At 45.3% G+C, this 22,128-nt stretch overlaps 1 protein-coding gene across 1 annotated transcript in view; it reads right to left on the bottom strand.

Moving 5' to 3' along the window:
• NID1 (nidogen 1) overlaps positions 1-21,873 on the bottom strand; it is a 100,987-nt gene extending 79,114 nt beyond the window's left edge. Inside the window, exon 1 of the mRNA XM_052639469.1 lies at positions 21,524-21,873. Within this exon, the coding sequence (XP_052495429.1) occupies positions 21,524-21,748 (225 nt within the window). The 5' untranslated portion in view covers positions 21,749-21,873. The remainder of the gene's footprint in view (positions 1-21,523) is intronic.
• Between the last annotated feature and the right edge of the window lie 255 nt (positions 21,874-22,128).

Here is a 22,128-nt window from a genome sequence, read left to right as displayed (position 1 = left end):
GTGTCCAACTCTTTGTGGCTGCATGGACTGTAGCCTGGCAGGCTCCTCTGTCCATGGAATTTTCCCAGCAAGAATACCAGAGTGCGTTGTCATTTCCTACTCCAGGGGATCTTCCTGACCCAGGGATCAAATCTGCCTCTCTTGTGTCTCACTGCATTGGCAGGCAGATTCAGTATCATATTCATCCTTCATTTGAGAAAAAAATGAATTTCCGTTTATAAGACTTGCCTAAGATCATACACTAAAAGTGAAGGAGGAAACAGAACAGGCTCCATCTTGAAAGCAGGACTCTCATCTTGGGCTGGACTGTGGCCTTTGAACCATATGTCCAGTATCTATTGAAATGACACACCAACGGGAAAACCAGGCCCCCTGAATGGAAGAGCCCCAGGGCTCGTACCTAGACTCTCTGTTGCCTAAAAGAATACCCTAATTATCTGTGTAACCGAATAGAATCATAAATTCTATTATGGTTATTGGGGTATGACCACAGGCCTATTGATAATTGTCCACTGTTAACTACCTAGGCTTAAGGCATATGAATCACAGGTTAACTTTGATTGTATCTTTCTTTTCCTTTGTTCAGACTAGTTCCGGGGAATTTGGGGAGGTGAGTTTGGGCACATGCACTTAGGGTATATAAGGTTTTCAGAAAGACTGGTCGGGGTCCTTGGCTAAGAGGAGACTCTGCCTTGGGCCCGCCGGTGTAATAAACTGCACTCCACTATCTGCATTGTCCTTCTGAGTGAGTTTGTTTCCCAGAACACGTGGCTACAACATTTGGTGCATGGGCCGGGAAACTCCTCACTTTGAGGAAACAAGTCCCATTTGGGACTACTCCGAGGCCCTTCGGCTCGAATCTTCTAGAGGGAGGAAGGTGCCTCGCCCTTCTGGAAGGATTCTGCTTCTCAATGCCCAGACCTTTCATGTTAGCAGGTAGTGGACGGCAGGGAAACTGAGCGCTCAGGTGAGGAGGAACCCACCTGGTAGGGTGGAAGAGGGGCCTGATCACCCCCGTGGGAGGGACTAGAAGGAGCAGGGACCCACAGAAGCCTGGATTTGGCAGGTGGCAACGATTGCTTGGTACACAGGTTGACGAGCGTGTTAAGGCTTAGGAAGGAAATTTGTACGTGGAAATTTGTACATGAAATTTAGGAGATGGTGTCCATGCCGTCTTGGGGAAAATTATTACCAAGCAATTGGCAGGGGATTTTTAGGAGAAGAAACTTGGTTTTTGTGTGTTCGTATTCTGCTCTCCCCAAGGAGGTGTCCCATCTTCTATAAAATTCTTGACCCCCTCAGAATTGTCAGGCTAGAAGGAGGGGGATACATGAATGAATGAATGAATGAAGTTGCTCAGTCGTGTCCGACTCTTTGCGACCCCATGGACTGTAGCCTATCAGGCTCCTCTGTCCATGGGGTTTTCCAGGCAATAGTACTGGAGTGGATTGCCATTTCCTTCTCCAGTGGATCTTCCCAACCCAGGGATCAAACCTGGGTTTCCCGCACTCTAGACAGACGCTTTACCATCTGAGCCACCAGAGAAGTCAAAGTGAGTACAAATTGGCTTTTCCGGAGATGGCCTGGGACGTGGGATATTTAACCCATCTGTATTTTCATCCGCACCTGATCAAGCCCACCAAGGCAGAACGGACTTTTAAAGTTAAGGGAGACACAGTCTTGGATCACATGGCGTTCTGGTTCGGCTGTGCTGACCAGCAGATGAAGACACACCGATCGCCCTTCTCCCTCTGGGATCTGGCAGGTAAGGCTCTTCTCACCCCAGTTAGGAAGGAGGCAGAATGTCAATTTAAGTGTCATTGAGTGGAAATATCAGAAGTACATAGGGTTACTGAGAACTTCGTAGACAGAATGAAAAGGAAAAGGAGAAGAAGGTCCGAGAAGGTAAGCAAGATGAGGGGAAGTGAATCTAAGGCAACTGTACTGGAGTGCATGATTAAAAATTTAAAGAAGGGATTAGGAGGAGACTATGGGGTGAAGCCGGAGAAGGCAATGGCAACCCACTCCAGTACTCTTGCCTGGAAAATCCCTGGTAGGCTCCATGGGGTCGCTAAGAGTCGGACACAACTGAGTGACTTCACTTTTCACTTTCATGCATTGGAGAAGGAAATGGCAACCCACTCCAGCGTTCTTGCCTGGAGAATCCCAAGGACGAAGGGGCCTGGTAGGCTGACATCTATGGGGTTGCATGGAGTCGGATGCGACTGAAGCGACTTAGCAGCAGCAGCATGGGGTGAAGATGAAGCCTAACCACCTCCACATACTCTGTGAGGTCGAATGGCCCCCTATGGGAGTAGGATGGCCACCAGAGAGCACCATGAACTTAAAAATAGTGGAAGCAGTCTATACAGTAGACTGTTGGGATATGCAGTAGTAGTGGAAGAAACCATCGTTGAGGCTAGCTCTCTGCCATCATACTGGTCCGCTCAACAGGCCGAACTATATGCTCTAACCCACACCCTCCAGCTGTCAAAAGGTAAGAAGACAAACACTGACACAGACTCCAAGTATGCTTTTGCCACGCTACAGGGCTCTGTATAAGGAGAGAAGCCTTTGACAGCTAGTGAAAAAGAGATTAAAATAAGAAAGAAATTAAGACCCTATTAGATGCTGCCTGGAGAAGGCAATGGCACCCCACTCCAGTACTCTTGCCTGGAAAATCCCATGGACAGAGGAGCCTGGAAGGCTGCAGTCCATGGGGTCGCCAAGAGTCGGACACGACTGAGCATCTTCACTTTCACTTTTCACTTCCATGCACTGGAGAAGGAAATGGCAACCCACTCCAGTGTTCTTGCCTGGAGAATCCCAGGGACGGGGGAGCCTGGTTGGCTGCCGTCTATGGGGTCGCACAGAGTCAGACACGACTGAAGTGACTTAGCAGATGCTGCCTGGAAACCACAAAGTGTTGCAGTCATACACTGCTGAGGACGTCACAAAGAGGATACCCCCCAGGCTCAGGGAACAGACTGGCAGATAAGACTGCTAAACAAGCATCTGAGGGCTTGGGGGTGACAAGTGAAGCCCCTATTAAAGCTCTCATATTGGCGGAGCTACCTGAGCTAACGTTAGACTCTCCAAAATACACTGAAGCCCAAAACAACCAGCCAAAGCAGAAGGGGCCATCAAGACTGAAAAGGGATGGTGAAAATTGCCAAGTGGCAAATTATTGGTACCGGAGGAGCTGGCACCCACTCTGGTAAGCCAAACGCACCAAGTGACCCATCTAGGCCATGACAAATTGGAAGAGCTAATTTGAAAATATTTCTTGGTTCCGCGCCTCTCTTCCCTATGCAGGACAAAATCTCAGAACTGCACTGCCTGCTCACAGGTCAAGGCTGCCTCTCGGCACAGACAGAAACCTCCAGGGATTCAGGTGAAAGGCTCGCTGCCCTTTGAACATCTGGATGTGGACTTCACTGAAATGAAACCTCATCAACACTACCATTACCTGCTGGTCATGATATGTACGTTCTCGGGATGGGTAGAAGCTTTTCCTACGCCGACTGAAAGAACATCAAAAGTAGCCTGGTGCCTGCTTAGGGAGACAGTTTCCAGATTTGGACTTCCTACCAGCATTGGATCAAACAATGGCCCAGCTTTTGTAACTGATTTAGTATAACAAGTAAGCAAAACTTTAAACATCAAGCGGAAATTACGTACAGCATATAGGCCCCAGAGTTCTGGGATGGTGGAAGGAACCAACTGAACACTTAAAGAGACACTCTCCAAGTGGATCTTAGAGACTGACTGTTCCTGGGTGGACTTGTTTCCGACGGCTCTGCTCAAGACTCAGGATGACCCCACAGTCCCAAGGCTCTTCTCCATACAAAACTGTGTATGGGAGGCCTCCTCCCATAATAAAACAGGTGTCAACAAATTTGCCTCAGGTAAGGGGAGATGAGATTTCACAGCAGATGGAACAACTGGGTACGGTAATAAATCAGGTAACTAAGTGTGTACAAGAAAGGGCGCCATTCCCCCTTGGGGAACAGATTCACGAATTTGTGCCCGGGGATCAGGTGTGGCCAAGGACTGGAAACATGACTCCTTGGCCCCACATTGGAAGGGTCCATATACTGTTGTTCTAACCAGCCCTGCTGCAGTTAAAGTTGCGGGTGTCACTCCCTGGATCCTCCACATGAGGGTGAAGAGAGCATACCACGCAGACCCGGAGGACACCGAGCGGACTACACAAAAGGACCCCACTGACCCCTGTGAAACCAAGGTCATCTTAAAGAAGAACAAGAGGTGAAGCTCTACAATCAACTGCTGCGACAAGGACTTGCTGGTATCATCTTGAGACTAACCATAGTTTCAGTACAAAGAGGGACCTGTGCTATAATTAATGTTGAATGTTGTGTAAATATTCCTGATTTATCCGGCTATACATCAGCCACCCCAGATGATATGAGTCAGACACGACTGAAGTGACTTAGCAGCAGCAGCAGCAGCAGATGACATGAAAGGTCACGTAAAAGTTATGTCTGATGATAATCTTTCTTTTTGGATTTCGGTCCTATCTGAGTGAAGGGTGATTGGTGAAAAACTATATTTACCATTGTTATAGTTGCCTTGATAGTTCTGGTTTGTGGACCCTTTATTTTACAGTGTATTATGAACTTTGCAACCCAAAAGTTGATGGCGTTCTCCCAAACTGGAGGTCGGAGAGTCAGGGCGCAATATATCCCTATGAGTGATGCTCATATTATGAGTTAAGAGCATCAAGAGGGGGGAATGAAGGAGGAAACAGACAGAACAGGCTCCATCTTGAAAGTAGGACTCTATCTTGAGCCGGACTGTGGACTTTGAGCTATATGCCCAGTATCTATGGAAACGACATACCAACTGGAAAACCAGGCCCCCTGAATGGAAGAGCCCCAGGGCTTGTACCTAGACTCTCTGTTGCCTAAAAGAATACCCTAATTATCTGTGTAACCGAATAGAATCATAAATTCTATTATGCTTATTGGGGTATGACCACAGGCCTATTGATAATTGTCCACTGTTAACTACTTAGGCTTAAGGCATATGAATCACAGGCTGACTTTGATTGTATCTTTCTTTTCCTTTGCTCAGACTAGTTTCAGGGAATTGGGGAGGTGGGTTTGGGCACGTACACTTAGGGTATATAAGGTTTTCAGAAAGACTGGTCGGGGTCCTTGGCTAAGAGGAGACTCTGCCTTTTGGGCCCGCCGGTGTAATAAACTGCACTCCAGTAACTGCATTGTCCTTCTGAGCGAGTTTGTTTCCCAGAACGCGTGGCTACAACAAAAGTGCCAGAACAAAACTCTTGAGTCAATTGCAAATGTTTTCTCTTAACCCCACTGAGCCAGGGAAATGACTCTGGCTTGAATTAGAGACAGAAACAAAAGGATTAGCAGATTAAAAACAAGGGGCAACCTAGGGTAATAGTTAAAAGATGAGTCAATGTTTTAAACTTAATCCAGCTAAGGCCTAATGAGAGGCTCTGGATCAGTTGGCCATTTCTTCTGCAGGGAATTACTACTGAGACATTGAAAAGTGGTTGAGAGTCTTTAAATTTTAACTTCTGATGTGTCTATCACAGAAGAGGTAGAAGTGTCCTTCAGCATTCCAGAACAGTAGGTGATCAGGGAAGGGAAGAGAAGGACCTTGTCCAAACCGGCAGCCTCTGGGGAGAAGCCTGCCTCTCTAACACCTCCAATGGAGAAATCAGACGTTCACCTGTGCTGACTAGGGCACCAGGACTCCCTGAATTTGGATTATATCAACCCCTTAATTTGAACATCAAGTATCACAAGGAAAGAATTAAGCACTCATCTGCTTTTCCAGAATGAACCAAGTCAGTATAACCCCAAAGCCCCATTTGATGAAGGACTTTCACTTCACTCACTCCACATGTGAAGCCAGCTAATAATGTATTAACTGAAAGAATGCTAGAAACCAAACAGCAAAGGCAACAAGCCAACAAGCAAGACAAAATAGAACACCATTTTGCAACCCTTAATTTAGTAATTGATTTAGGCAGAGTATCAATAGTTGCCAAAGACATTAAGTGAAAGGTTGGTGGGCAAGAGGACAGCTGTGTAAAGTCAAAGTATCACCCCATTGCTTGCTCCCTGCTCACAAGAGGAAAAATGTAACCCAACAGACATGATCTAAGCTGTCATCACCTTAACACAAGCAGCTAACAGAGTAAGCAGACATCACTTGCCTCCTGATGTTATACAGTGTGACATACACAGCTTCATTCATGAAATATTCTTGTTAAATGTTTAACCTACTCATCAATGAAAATACAAACCCAATTAAAAATGAGCAAGGGATACGAACAGATGTTTTCCAAAGCAGATATACAAACAGCCAATAAGGACATGAAAATATGCTCAACATCATTAGCATCAGGGACATGCAAATCAAAAGCACAATGAGATACCACATTACACCCACTAGGATGCTAAAATCATAAAGTTAGGTAACAATGAGTGTTGAGGATGATGTGGAGAAACTGGAACCCTCATACGTTGCTGATGGGAATGTTAAATGGTACAGCTTCTTTGAAAACTGGTTTGACAGTTCCTCAAAATATTAAACATAGAGTTACCATCAGTTCAGTTCAGTTCAGTTCAGTCGCTCAGTCATGTCCAACTCTTTGCGACCCCATGAATCGCAGCACGCCAGGCCTCCCTGTCCATCACCAACTCCGGGAGTTCACTCAGACTCACGTCCATTGAGTCAGTGATGCCATCCAGCCATCTCATCCTCTGTCGTCCCCTTCTCCTCCTGCCCCCAATCCCTCCCAGCATCAGAGTCTTTTCCAATGAGTCAACTCTTCGCATGAGGTGGCCAAAGTACTGGAGTTTCAGCTTTAGCATCATTCTTTTCAAAGAACACCCAGGACTGATCTCCTTTAGAATGGACTGGTTGGATCTCCTTGCAGTCCAAGGGACTCTCAAGAGTCTTCTCCAACACCACAGTTCAAAAGCATCAGTTCTTTGGTGCTCAGCCTTCTTCACAGTCCAACTCTCACATCCATACACAATTCCACTCCTAGGTATATCTAAGAGACCTGAAAGCAGATGTCCACACAAAACCTGGACACGACATTCACAGCAGCATTATTCCTAACAGCCAGAAAGGAGAAACAAGCTGAATATCCATGAGCTTATGGATGGACAAATTCAACAACAGAATATTATTCAGTCATAGAACCAGGAACTGACATGTACAACAAACTGGACAAGCCTTGAAAATGTTATGCTGGGTGAAAGGAATCCATCACAAAGGATCACATGTTGTATGATTCTATTTATGTGAAAAGTCCAGAGCAGACATGTCCATAGAGACGGGCAGTAGATAAGTGGTTTCCAGGGGCTGAGGGAGGTGGGGGGAGATGGGAATGATTGCTAAAGGTTACTGGGTTTGTTTGGGTGGGGGTGGAGTGGAGTGGGGTGAGGTGTGAGCAAAATACTCCAGAGTTAGACCATGCTGCTGCTGCTAAGTCACTTCAGTCGGGTCCAACTCTGTGCAACCCCATAGACGGCAGCCCACCAGACCGTGATGATGGTTGCACAGTTCCCTGGGATATACAAAATCATTGAGTTGTACACTGTAAAGGGGTGAATTTTATAGTACATGAATTATATCTCATAAAGCTGTTATTTAGAAAATCAAGGAAGTATACAAAACAAGAAGGAATGTGTACACACACGTTTGTACATTTGAGAATCTCTCTGCAAGGAGATAAAAAATTCATGAATAGTAATTGCCTCTGGGGAGAGATCAATGGGGCTGAAGGCCAGGCTAGTAAGAAAACTTAGCAGTATTTTTGCAAGTTTTTTTTTTTACCCATTTGCACTGTCTTACTATTCCCCAAGTTAATTTTAAAGTAAAATTCTACGTTTTCTAACAAAAACAATGTTTAACCTGAATATTTCCAAATTACCAGTTTTCAGAAATTATAGAGATGCAATAACAGGCTAGACTACATTACAGAAAAAGTCAATGCAGAAAATAGGACATTATATAGGACAATAAGCAGTGACTCTTAAATAACTTGATAAATCAAAAGTGGGGAGAGGATCGGTAAAATTAAGAGACTAAAAAGTCAAATGCAGCGCCTGTCATTCTTTGGTCCCCAATCCGAATAATTCTAGCTTATAAAGACAGCTTTGGGGATATCAGAGATTTGATATGGACAAGGCTTAAACTGAAAATAGGAAATTATTGTTGATTTTGTTTTTGTTATTATTGATTTTGTTAGGGCCTCCCTGGTGACTCAGGCAGTAAAGAATCTGCCTGCAATGCAGGACACCTGGGTTTGATCCCTGGGTCTGGAAGATCCCCTGGAGGAGAAAATGGCAACTCACTCCAGTATTCTTGCCTGGAGAATTCCATAGACAGAGAAGCCTGGCAGGCTACACTCTATGGGATCACAAGGAGTTGGACACGACTGAGTGACTAACACACACACGTTGATTTTGTTTAGTGAGATAAAAGTATGCTGGTTAGGGAAATGCTCTTATTGTTTTAGGAATGCATATAAAATATTTAGTGAGGAAATGTCATACTGACTTTACTTTGGATACATGAGTAAAGAAGAATTAATTAAACAGGGAAAATGCTAACAATGGTTACATTTATGTAATGTGTCTATGGGTGTTCATGATACTCATTTCTCCCCTTTTTTGTATCTGTGTGAAAACACTTCTGAGTGAAAATTAAAGGGACTTCCCTAGCAGTCAAGTAGTTAAGATGGCACTTCCACTGCAGGGGCACAGGTCCAACCCCTGGTGGGGAAACTAAGACCCCACATGCCCCGTGCCACGGCCAGATAAAAAGAAAAGGAAAAAATTTACCCGAGTTAATAAGCCTGCTCCTTAAGGACTAAGAACCAACTGTTTTCACAAGCAATGCAATGGTGAGTGTTGTGATGCAGTGTATGTTGTGATGCAGTGTGAATGGTGTGACAGTAGTGAGTTCCATGACAGCAGGAACCATATGAGGTGTCACTCATCATCTGATGTAGCCACACACACCTGGTCCCCAAATCTGTACACTACAGTGCTGATAAGAGACTGTGAAATGAATAAATCAGTGAAGGAAGGGAAGAAATCAGTGTCCAAGGTGGCACAGTACAAAGACCATGGAGCTAGGAATGGTAAGATCCGAGCTCAAGGTCCACCTCAGCACTAGCTGAGTCTATTTTGACAAGGTATTTGACAAGCTGCAGGGGTCAGTTTTCCTCTCTATAATATGGGGCTGGTCCTATCACCTGCCCGAATGACCTCACAAGGCAGCTGCATGTCTCAGATGTGATAACACGCGAGCAAGCCTCCTTACACACACAACCGCTGTCCAGACACTGTCACACCCTCTCCTGTACGCTGGCAACAGGTCTCTAGCTGTGGACTTCACTCTTCCTCCTCCACACTTCCCCCCAAAATCGTCTATCCGGAGGCAGCATAATTTTTTAAAAGCTTCTTATGATAAGTTACTTACAAGGGAAAAATTTCAAACACACAAGAATCACCAAAAGTATCCACACGCTCTAGTTCTCATTTTATCTGTTCTTTCCACATATGTGCATTATTTTTTTTTCTCTTTTGAAGTATTTTAAATGAAATCCAAGGCATCAGATTATTTCACCCATCAATAACTCCATATGTAGCTTTTCTAGAAAAGCAGTTTGTCTCAAAAATGTCTTTTCCGGCCACTTCGTCTCCATCAGGATTCAACAAAGTCCTCACTTTGCATTTGACTAACTTGTTTCTAAAACCCTTTTAATCTAGGCAGTTGTCCCTCCTTTTTCTCTAACACCATTTTGTTTTTGTTGAGGAAATGGAAATCTTTTAAAAATAAATCATGTCAGGAGGGGATGGGGATAAATTAGGATCGTGGGATTGAAATTACACACTGCTATATTTAAAACAGATAACCAACAAGGATATTGTTGTTGATAACCAACAAGGATACTATATAACACAGGGAAGTCTATTCAATATTCTATAATAACCTAAATGGGAAAATAATTTGAAAAATAAATATATGCAGTAATTATATATAATTGAATCACTCTGCTGTATACCTGGAACTAACGCAACATTGTAAATCAACTATACTCCAATACTGGAGAAGGAAATGGCAACCCACTCCAGTACTCTTGCTGGAGAATTCCATGGACTGAGGAACCTGACAGGCTACAGTCCACAGGGTCGCAAAGACTGAACACACCTAAGCAGTTAACACACACACATACTCCAATATAAAATAAAAGTTTAAAAAAAATCAAGTCACTCATCGACTCAGAATCTCTAATGGCATCCCACTGCTTTATAGAATAAAGAAATACCTAGGAGTCATTCCTTCCTTCATTCATTCAACAAACCATAACAAAGCACCTACTGTCCCCCAGACACTACTCCCGGTACCAGGCAGAGAGCAGTGAATAAGTCAGGTCAGACTGCCCCACCCTCAAAGGGCTCAGAGTCTAGTGAAAAAAGACGAGTAACAAACAAGTGAACAAATAAACAAACTAGTTTTAGGTGGCTACACATGCTGGGATGAAATCGACAATGCAACAAAACATCACACATGGGGGTCTGCGTGTGAGCACCTGTGTGACAGGCAGGTGCAGACACACGGAGATCAGAGGAGAGAGAAGAGCCTGCACCAGGGTGGGACAAGCTGGCTGCACTCAAGGAAGAAAAAGTGGCTGCTGAGGCAGCAGTCTGGCATGAGAGAAGAGCAGGGCAATAGGATGAGGGCAGATAGCCAGCACGCTGCACCATGCAAGTTGCAGACACGTGGTGAGAAGCTGGATGTCAAGTGCAAAGGGAAATGCTTGGAGGGCTTTAACCTGGCGTGTCCGAGTCTGGCTTAGCTCCTCCAGTTCTTGCCCCACCACTCTCACTCACATTGGCTCTCATCCCATCCCAAAGACATGCCAAGCTTTTCCTCTCTACCTGCTCCTGGTCTTACACTCAGTAGTGAGCCACCATCCTGACCTTTCCCTTTTTAACATGGCTAACCCTCTTTTTCCAGGCTTCAGTTTCAGGTTGAGAAGATCCTCCTGATCCTCCACCTACCTCAGTTTCACCACAATACATGAACTTCTTCTTCATAGCACTTATCACAGTGGCAATTGGTCAATGATCTGTATCATTACTGATACTTCTTCCTCACTAGACTATGAAGAGCAAAAACAACACTGGTCTGGGTTCAATCTCTAGCTCCAAAGCTTAGCACTCGTCCTGGCATGTTAGGCAACAAATTAAATATTTGTTGAATGACTAGGCAATGTATTTCAACACTGCACTACATTTTATAAGAAACAGCCAGTGTCCTGAAACAGAGCTTCCCGGGTGGTGCAGTGGTAAAGAACCCACCTGCCAATGCAGGAGACTCAAGAGACACGGGTTTGATCTTTGGGTCAAGAAGATCCCCTGGAGTAGGAAATGGTAACCCACTCCAGTATTCTTGCCTGGAAAATTTCATGGACGGAGGAGCCTGGCGGGCTACAGTCCATGGGGTCTCAAAGAGTCAGATGCAACTGAGCAAGTAAAGGTACCTATTCAACATCTGGTCACTTGATCAGAGAACATCAAAGATCCATGATAAAATGAACCTTAGAGATAATCCTGTCAAACCTCTTCATTTAATAACAAAAAGAGGTCTGGAATAGTAACCGGGTGATATATGAAATGACTGGACCTCAATTATAAATCAGTTAATCAACATGATTCATCAATTTCCTTTTCACTTCTGATGGAAATTAATACTCTCTTAAGTATTCTGTGACCCAGCCAGGGCCACTGTTAGACCACAGGAGGCCTTTAGGCAAAATAGAAGCAGGCACTCTTTTCTCTGAATGGAAAGGCCCATGCTGAGGTTCAGGACTTGGTGAGTGGCCTGTGGGCTGGATTTTAGCCAGTCTGTCCTCTCAGCCAGAGCCCTGTGCTGCAAGCCACTTGCATAACCATGGGTGGTGGCCTTGGACGTAACTATAAACTTCCTTTGTGCCAGTAAGTGCAGCAGGTCCATGAGTGATGGCAAGAGGCATACAACAACCTCAGGGAGCCAGGATGGCCTGCAAGCCACTCACAACTAGGATAGAGCTGCATGCAACCTCCCATCAAACCCAGACTCTAGCCTCCCCAAAAAAGTCATGGGAACATGTTGAATATAGAGAAACATCTAATCAGCTTGTAGTCTGCTAAAAAAGAACTTAATCGGAGTGCCAAGACATACGAGAAATCATAAAAGGTTGGAAAGGCCAAGATTAAAAAACCAATTCAGAAGAGCAATCCAAAAGTTACAAGAACACATGCTGAAAATGCAATCCACCAGAAGAGCCAAACAATTAATTTCTTTTTTGTTGTTTTTAATTTATTTATTTTTAATCGAAGGATAATTGCTTTACAGTACTGTGTTGGTTTCTGCCATACATCAACATGAATCAGCCGTAGCTATACAAGCAAGCAATTAATTTCTTGAGCATGAACACTGGGCTTCCTGCTGTGGCAGCAGGAAGTTCAAACTACCAGCAAAGTGACAAAGTTCACAGCTGCTGGTTGGGTCTGCAGATGCTACACTAAAAATATGAACCTTGAAAAGATTTTGCCCTGATAGGTACATGGGGGAGCCTGGTGGGCTGCCATCTATGGGGTCACACAGAGTCGGACACGACTGAAGTGACTTAGCATAGGTACATGAGAACATCAACTGGAAATGCTGAAGGTTCAAACACAACAAAAGGAAGATAGGACGAGTAGTCCCACACCCTAACACCACCACAAAACCAAGTGGGTATGTTCTCTTGCCTGGAAACTCCCATGGACGGAGGAGCCTGGTAGGCTGCAGTCCATGGGATTGCACAGAGTCGGACACAACTGAGTGACTTAGCAGCAGCAGCATGTTGCTTCAGGAAATGGCAGATGACACTATATCAATGACACTATTGATAAACAGATAACTAATGAGAACCTACTGTATGGCACAGGGAACTCTACTCCGTGCTCTGTGGTGACCTAAATGCGAGGGAATCCAAAAAAAGAGATATATGTATACATACAGCTAATTCACTTTGCTGTACAGTAGAAACTAAAACCACGTTGTAAAACAACTAGACCCGAATAAAAAAATTTTTTAATAAATAATAGAAAAAAAGGAAATGGCAGATGAGGCTGGTCTTGATCTCAAATGCAACTGCCACGGAGTCAGTAGGTTCTGTGGGCACAAGTGTTGCCTCAATGAAACACCATAAACTATATGAGACTTGCTTGCCTGCATGATCAAGAGTAATTTACAGAACTGGTGCTTCTGTTTACTTTACTTGCTTCTAAAATATTTTGTGTGTATATACAGAAAAGTTTCATTCCAATTACACTAAGAACACTATATATGCCAGAATGTCTAAACACTATTTGTCTGTAATGCTTTATTTTGCTTTGCTATACTTCCTAGTACATTAAGAAATTGCAGGGAGTTTCCATTTTGACATATTTTATGGTTCTGTATATTACATGTACAAGGGACATCTTTTTGTTGATGTCTTTGAAAGAGTAGCATTAGTTTGTTGTGCGTGAAACAGGTTTCTCAAAAGTTACATCAAAAAATTGAACACCACAGACTTCCTTGGTGGTCCAGTGGCTAAGACTCCTCACTCCCAATGTAGGGGGCCCAAGTTTGCCCCTTTGTCAGGGAACTAGATCCCACATGCTGCAACTAAGCATTTGCATGCCACAACTAAAGATCCTGCATGCAGAAACTAAGATGTGGCTCAGTCAAATGAATAAATAAAAATAAATATTTAAAAATCTAATACCAAGAGTGAAGTATAGAAGAAAGGTTTGGATTTTATTTTTAAAAAAGATGCGATCTCTGCTCTCAGTGGAGAAGAAAGCCCAGTTTTAGAGCACATTGCCTCAGGATAGTGCTTTAAACACAACCCAGAGACGCTGCCACGGAGCAGGCAGATGAAGCCACAGAGTTTGGTTATAATCCCCAAAGAAAGGAAAACTGAACAAAGGAAATGCACCATACTCTGCAACTTTAGGGGCTTTGTCATTTGTTTGTGGACAGACAGAATAGAGGATGAGATCAGCAATGATCACAGTACAATGCTTCAAGGACTTAGCTCAAACCTACTAAGGGGTCAGGGACTGAACCCAGTTGAGTGGAGCTTGTCTGGAGACTCTGAGCTCCTCAAGTGTTGAGTGTTGTTCCTTCATCACGATTCACAGTGCAGGGCACTGGGACCACCTGTTCCTCTGTGGCTCCCTCCTGACACTGGGACTTCCTTGAGGAGGGCACGGATCTGGTCATATTCAGAAGCTGCATTTCACATGGTTTAGAGCCCCAGCGCCTACCACAGTCCCATACAACACACAAGAATCCCTTGGTAATCCCCTGGTGGGAATGAAGCAAGTTTTGATGAAAATGAGCAGCCTACATTGGCATAGAAGGTAGGGTAAAAGTTGGAAGAATGTGAGAAGATCTTAAAAGGAGAGTTAAATTTACCCTACCTAAGGAAAGATTCCTATGTGTAAGTGATAATGAAAATCAATTTGTGGAAGACGTGGTGTGTGTGTGAGACAGACACAGACAGACAGTCGTACACAAGGAAGATGAAGAGATGAGTCAGGAGAGTCAGGATACAATCTTTTTTCTTCCAAGGATATCCTTTTATTGTTTTTCCATCACAGGAAGAATTTTATTTCCCACACCAACTGAACATATTAAATAATAACTAATTCATTTCACCATGTGTATGAATCAAGACATAAAGAATATCATATGCAATTGAATCACATTCTAGAATTTCTTCTATTGGCCTACAGGCAATTAGAGCTTTCAGTCAGCATGAGATAACCAGCCTCAGTAAATCGAGGTAATAAGATTCCAAACAAAAGAAGCAAATGTCTTGACTGTTCTGTACAACTGCATCGAGTTTTTGAAGAACTCTTGCCTGGGGGAGTTCACAGCATTGGCCAAGGCAGCAGAGCTCATGGAATATGCTCGTTGGCTCAGCGAGCTGGCTAAGCAGATTTACAGACTGGCCCACTCCCCACTCATTATTCAGGATAGGGTCCAAAGAATGACTGGCTTCATCACCGGGACTGCCACTTCAAAAATATGAGGTTTTTCCACACGGAGAAATAGATCTTATCATGCAACGGCCCACAAGAGCAAGCTGGGCAACCAAGATGGCCCCTCGCCCCACCATGGCTTAGTCATGAGACTTGCTTTAGTCTATGAGATGTTAGGAAATGTGACCCAAAAGAGAAGACTTGAAAAAGCACTATGCATTTCCACTTACTCTCTTACATTTTTGACATCCCCATGAAAAAAGAACATGCTGGCCCTCTGAAACATCACCATCTAATAGAATAAAGTGTTAATGCATACATTCAACAGCAGCAATGTCAGCTATTGTGATTCAAAAGCTGAAATTTTAATATTATTTCATTTTAATTAATTTAATTTAAAATAGCTATACATAGCTAAATGGCTACCATGTTAGGCAAAACAGCTATGATAAATGATAGACACTTCCCACCTCCCTGCCTAGAGTAGAACCAGATCATCCCAGTTGCTCCTGCTGAAGCCACCCTATATGAACCCACCATCTACTAATTCCAGACACACGAGCAACAGATGCTTATTGTTACATGCCACTGAGGTTTTGTGGTTGTTTGTTACACAGCAAGAGCTGACTGATACATTTATTTCCTGACTCCCACCTGCCTATCCCAGGAAGAATCCTCCTATTCCAACAAAACATTCTGCTCCAGTGGGGTCATATTCCTCACTTTCCCAGCACCTGGCAAGCTTGTTCCACCGTCATGCCCTTGCCCCAGCAGTATCTTCTATTTCTGGCCTCTCCATTTCTGCCTCCGTCTAATGAAATTGTACCTGTCTTTCAAATCTTAAATGTAAAAGCACTTCCCCTAAAGTCAGGAACAAGACAAGAGTGCCCACTTTCACCACTACCATTCAACATAGTTCTGGAAGTTTTGGCCACAGCAATCAGAGCAGAAAGAGAAATAAAAGGAATCCAAATTGGAAAAGAAGAAGTAAAACTCTCACTGTTTGCAGATGACATGATCCTCTACATAGAAAACTCTAAAGACTCACCAGAAAATTACTAGAGCTAATCAATGAATATAGTAAAGTGGCAGGATATAAAATCAACACACAGAAATCCCTTGCATTCCTATACACTAATAATGAGAAAATAGAAAGAGAAATTAAGGAAATAATTCCATTCACCATTGCAACAGAAAGAATAAAATACTTAGGAATATATCTACCTAAAGAAACTAAAGACCTATATATAGAAAACTATAAAACACTGGTGAAAGAAATCAAAGAGGACACTAATAGATAGAGAAATATACCGGGATCGGAAGAATCAATATAGTGAAAATGAGTATACTACCCAAAGCAATCTATACATTCAATGCAAGCCCTATCAAGCTACCAATGGTATTTCACAGAGCTAGAACAAATAATTTCACAATTTGTATGGAAATACAAAAAACCTCGAATAGCCAAATCAATCTTGAGAAAGAAGAATGGACCTGGAGGAATCAACCTGCCTGACTTCAGGCTCTACTACAAAGCCACAGTCATCAAGACAGTATGGTACTGGCACAAAGACAGAAATATAGTTCAATGGAACAAAATAGAAAGCCCAGAGATAAATCCACACACCTATGGACACCTTATCTTTGACAAAGGAGGCAAGAATATACAATGGATTAAAGACAATCTCTTTAGCAACTGGTGCTGGGAAAACTGGTCAGCCACTTGTAAAAGAATGAAACTAGAACATTTTCTAACACCATACACAAAAATAAACTCAAAATGGATTAAAGATCTAAATGTAAGACCAGAAACTATAAAACTTCTAGAGGAGAACATAGGCAAAACACTCTCCAACATAAATCACAGCAGGATCCTCTATGACCCACCTCCCAGAATACTGGAAATAAAAGCAAAAATAAACAAATGGGACCTAATTAAAATTAAAAGCTTCTGCACAACAAAGGAAACTATAAGCAAGGTGAAAAGACAGCCTTCATAATGGGACAAAATAATAGCAAATGAAGCAACTGACAAGCAACTAATCTCAAAAATATACAAGCAACTCCTGCAGCTCAATTCCAGAAAAATAAGCAACCCAATCAAAAAATGGGCCAAAGAACTAAATAGACATTTCTCCAAAGAAGACATACGGATGGCTAACAAACACATGAAAAGATGCTCAACATCACTCATTATCAGAGAAATGTAAATCAAAACCACAATGAGGTACCATTTCACGCCAGTCAGAATGGCTGCGATCCAGAAGTCTACAAGCAATAAATGCTGGAGAGGGTGTGGAGAAAAGGGAACCCTCTTACACTGTTGGTGGGAATGCAAACTAGTACAGCCACTATGGAGAACAGTGTGGAGATTCCTTAAAATGCTGGAAATAGAACTGCCTTGTGACCCAGCAATCCCACTGCAGGGCATACACACTGAGGAAACCAGAATTGAAAGAGACACGTGTAGCCCAATGTTCATCGCAGCACTGTTTGTAATAGCCAGGACGTGGAAGCAACCTAGATGTCCATCAGCAGATGAATGGATAAGAAAGCTGTGGTACATATACACAATGGAGTATTACTCCGCCATTAAAAAGAATACATCTGAATCAGTTCTAATGAGGTGGATGAAACTGGAGCCGATTATACTGAGTGAAGTAAGCCAGAAAGAAAAACACCAATACAGTATACTAACACATATATGGAATTTAGAAAGATGGTAATGATAACCCTGTATGCAAGACAGCAAAAGAGACACAGATGTATAGAACAGTCTTTTGGACTCTGGGAGAGGGAGAGGGTGGGATGATTTGGGAGAATGGCGTTGAAACATGTATACTATCATGTAAGAAATGAATCGCCAGTCTATGTTCGATGCAGGATACAGGATGCTTGGGGCTGGTGCACAGGGATGATCCAGAGAGATGATATGGGGTGGGAGGTGGGAGGGGGTTCATGTTTGGGAACTCATGTACACCTGTGGCGGATTCATGTCAATGTATGGAAAAACCAATACACTATTGTAAAGTAAAATAAAGTAAAAAAAAAAAAAAAGAAACGAATCGCCAGTCCAGGTTTGATGCAGGATACAGGATGCTTGGGGCTGGTGCACTGGGATGACCCAGAGGGATGGTACAGGGAGGGAGGAGGGAGGGGGGTTCAGGATGGGGAACATGTGTACACCCGCGGTGGATTCATGTTGATGTATGGTAAAACCAATACTATATTGTAAAGTAATTAGCCTCCAATTAAAATAAATAAATTTAAATTTAAAAAAATCTTAAGTGTAATCTCCTCTGTAAAATCTTCCCTCACTACTCTAATTCACAGCAATCCCTTTGGTCCATGGCATGTTTTAGGGTTGATGTTGAATGCATTATGAGTCAGACATAGACTTGGGCTGATATCCTAGCTTGGGCATTTTTAATTGATGCTATGGCCTTGAGTAATTACTAATTATTATTTCTTCATCTGAAAAAAGAGGGGCAAGTTGCTGTGAGGATTAAATAATGTAAGACTAGCTAGACCCTGACACATGTAGATATACTCACCCAGCAACTGTTTTCCATTTCGATGGCCTTCCTTTCTTTTTCCTAATCTAGTGCCCAGAACAGTACAGACCATCTAGTTCATACTCACACTCCCTGTCAATTCGCTTTTTCATTCAGAGCCCTGTAAGGGTTTCCACCAGCTAAAGAGGATCTACACAACAGATAGTGGTGGATGCTGTGACATGGCACCAGATCCCCCTTCAGCTCCCGGGAATGCAGCCCACAGCCCTCCTCTTTGACACTGCCTGTTGTTTCCATGGAAAAAACTGCCTCACCCAAGGGTCATAACTCCTTCCAGGGCAGCCCTAATCTAATCACTGATCACCTTCTCAGGAGACTTGAGAGAGCTTTGAAAGGCTTATCCCACCTCAAGAGCTCCCAGAGGGGAAGCAGGCATCTTGCTGACCTTCATTGCAGCTCAGCTACTTCACTGCCCTCCCTTCCACAGGGGTGGATCTGAGGAGCTCCCCCTAATGAAATAACCTGCCTGCTAATCTCTATCTCAGGGCTTCCCTGGTGGCTCAGACAGTAAAGAATCTGCATGCAATTTGGGAGACCTGGGTTTGATCCCGGGGTCAGGAAGATCCCCTGGAGAAGGGACTGGCAACCCACTCCAATATTCTTCCTGGAGAGTCCCACGGACAGAGGAGCCTGGCCAGCTACAGTCCATGGGGTTGCAAAGAGTCCAACATGACTAAGTGACTAACGCTTTCACATACAATCTCTATCTCAGGGTCCTTCCTGGGAACTGAACCTGTAGCACAGAAGTTAAGATGTGAAGAGAGCTCTGGGAGTCTTTCTCCTTGATACGTAGATTAAAACCCCAAATAGGCTCAGGGGACTTCCCTGGTGGTCCAGGGGCTAATACTCCACGCTCCCAATGCAGAGAGCTAGGGTTCGATCCCTGGTCAGAGAATAGATCCCATATGCCACAACTAAGGGTTCCAAAGCTGCAACTTAAAAAGAAAAAAAAAAAGATACTCAGGCTGCAACTAAAGACTCTGCATGCCACAATCAAGACCCGGAGCAGCCAAATATATAAACATTTTTATAAACAAACAAAGAGGCTCAGAAGGTGTGGATTGACAGGAATCACTTTTCAACAATAGATTTTCTAGGTCTGTAGAATGTAATGTGTCTAGTCTGATGCCACAAGTAAAGGAGAGAAGAGCCTGAATTTAACATGGAGGTTCTGAACTTAGGATCCAATGACTACCTGCCCCCCATAGAATTCATGGGTCTGTCAACTTAGAAAAATAAACTTAATTTTCAGTAGCTCATACCCAAATTTAGCATTTCCTTCCACTGTAAGTGTAGGCAACAACTCTATTAGCGCTTAATGACTATGCCACTAATAGAAGTCACAGATATGCTCCTATCACTATACAGTCATTATAGTAGGTGTAGGACTCGATGGACGTCAGTCTGAGTGAACTCCGGGAGGATGGACAGGAAGGCCTGGCGTGCTGCGATTGATGGGGTCGCAAAGAGTCACGACTGAGCGACTGAGCGACTGAACTGACTGAACTGAGGTGTAGGTGTATAGTAGGTGTCTCTGAATACTGTTTACAGTCCCATGACCTTGAAAGTTCAGTCATTAGCTGACCATACACTGGAGCCACTGCTTCACCTTGTTATTTAATATAATTATTTTTTTAATGACATATCTTACTTCAAACATTTTTTTTTAATATTTTAACTCTTATTTCAACAGAATTTATTTCCTTGGCAATCCTGTGGATTTTATCTTGCACATTTAAAAACCTAAAAGGGAGTTTTCTAGGCTACAGCAGACTGCCAAAGGAGGTCAGGGCGGTGGGGATAGCAAGGGGACACTCTCTATGGGTGGAGAATTCAAGGACTCATTCTTTTTCTGCAAAGCCGACAAGCTCCACGTGGGTGTTGTCCCGGGCGCAGTCTGCCGGGATCAGACCAGCAGAGCCATGTCAGGGGCAGGACAGGCTCCAGCCGCTGTTGGAGTTGTTCCCCCGCCTCTCTTCTGGAATGCACACAGCTTTATATGAAATCCACATGGTGCGCGGCAGCGACAGGAGGCGGCACGAAAGGACTTTACCAAGTTGACAGCGTCCCCGCGCCCAGCCACTCCGGAGAAGGCTCCAGAGAGCGAAAGGTCCCTCCCTGTCCCTCTCCCCATCTGGCTCCCCACCCCCCATGGTGACAATGGTTGGCTACAGGAAATTGGATCACCGGGGCGCTCTGCTTTCCCAGCCCTGAACTCTGGACACAGAGCAGAATCATTGCCAAGACGTATCCGGAGTCCGCACACACAAATGCAGGGGCTGTCGACTGCATTCCCCGGGCCGAGAGCTGGGCTTGGCGGTCTTTATCTGCCCCGGCACCTACAGGAGTCCCGGGGCCCGCGAACCATCTGCTACCCAGCTCTGGCCTTCGTCCGGCGCCTGGTCCCAAGCGGACCGGGTCCTGTCCCCCAAAAGCAGGGGACAATAGCGCGACGCGGACAGACTTCCCGGCCCACTGCTGCGGGAGAGGAAACCCCGCCCGGGTCCCGGGGTCCCGGGGTCCCGGGTCACAGAGTCCTGGAGCCTGGCAGTGCGCTCGCGAGGCGGCGCAGACGGGGCGAGCTCCCCAGAACCCAGTGACCCTCCTCGAGCGATCGTGACCAGGCGGCGCGGAGGCGTCGGCTGGCCGGGCGGAGGCGGGAGCCCCCTTGGGCTTGGAGACGGAGCGCCGCACCCCGCGCCCGGGCGACCACCGGGTGCGCGTGCCCGCCCACGACGCCCCGGTCCGTCCGGCTCCGCGGGCGGCCCCGGCCCGCCCGGGCCTTCCTCCAGACGCCGCCTCAGCCCCTCCCGGGCTCTCGCCCAAGCGCCCCCACCTCCCGCCCGGGGTCGCACTCACGTAGACCGAGTCGATGTCGGATCTGTCGAAGAAGTGGAGCGCAGTGCTCAGCTCCAGGGCTGGAGAGACCAGGTCGTCCCCGGCCTCCAGCTCCAGGTCCCCATGTTCGGGGCCGAAAGGAAAGAGCTCCTGGCGGCTCAAGCAGCCCCCAGGCCCCGCTAACAGCAGCTGCAGCAGCAGCGCCCGGGTCCACGCAGCTCCGCTCCGGCGGACTGTGGCCAACATGCTCCCGGAGCGCCGTCCCGCACACCGAGGAGCTCTGCGGCCGGAGGGTGAGAAAGGCGGAGATGTAACCGGACGCCCCTCGGCAGCCCCTCGGCAGCCCCTCGGCGCGTCCCGCCTCGCGAGGTTCCCACACCGGGAAATAGGGGAGGGGAGCCGAGGGCAGCCGAGGGGAGATGGAGAGGGCCCCGCCCCGCCCCGCCCCGTCCGCGGAGGCTGCCCAATGGCCGTGAGGGGGAGGGCGAGGGGCGACACCGAATCCCCCAGCAGTTCGGGTCCGGTCGCCCTCGTTCCCCGCCGGGTAATGGGCGCTAGAGGCCGCGATTCCCAAAACCAACCCAGTTCCCACCGAACGGCCCCTCCGGGAGCTAGGAACAGAGTGC

Source organism: Budorcas taxicolor, chromosome 5 (assembly GCF_023091745.1).
Source record: "Budorcas taxicolor isolate Tak-1 chromosome 5, Takin1.1, whole genome shotgun sequence".
NCBI lineage: Eukaryota > Metazoa > Chordata > Mammalia > Artiodactyla > Bovidae > Budorcas > Budorcas taxicolor.
Note: the sequence above shows the minus strand (reverse complement) of the source record. Positions and strands in the feature narration are given on the sequence as shown.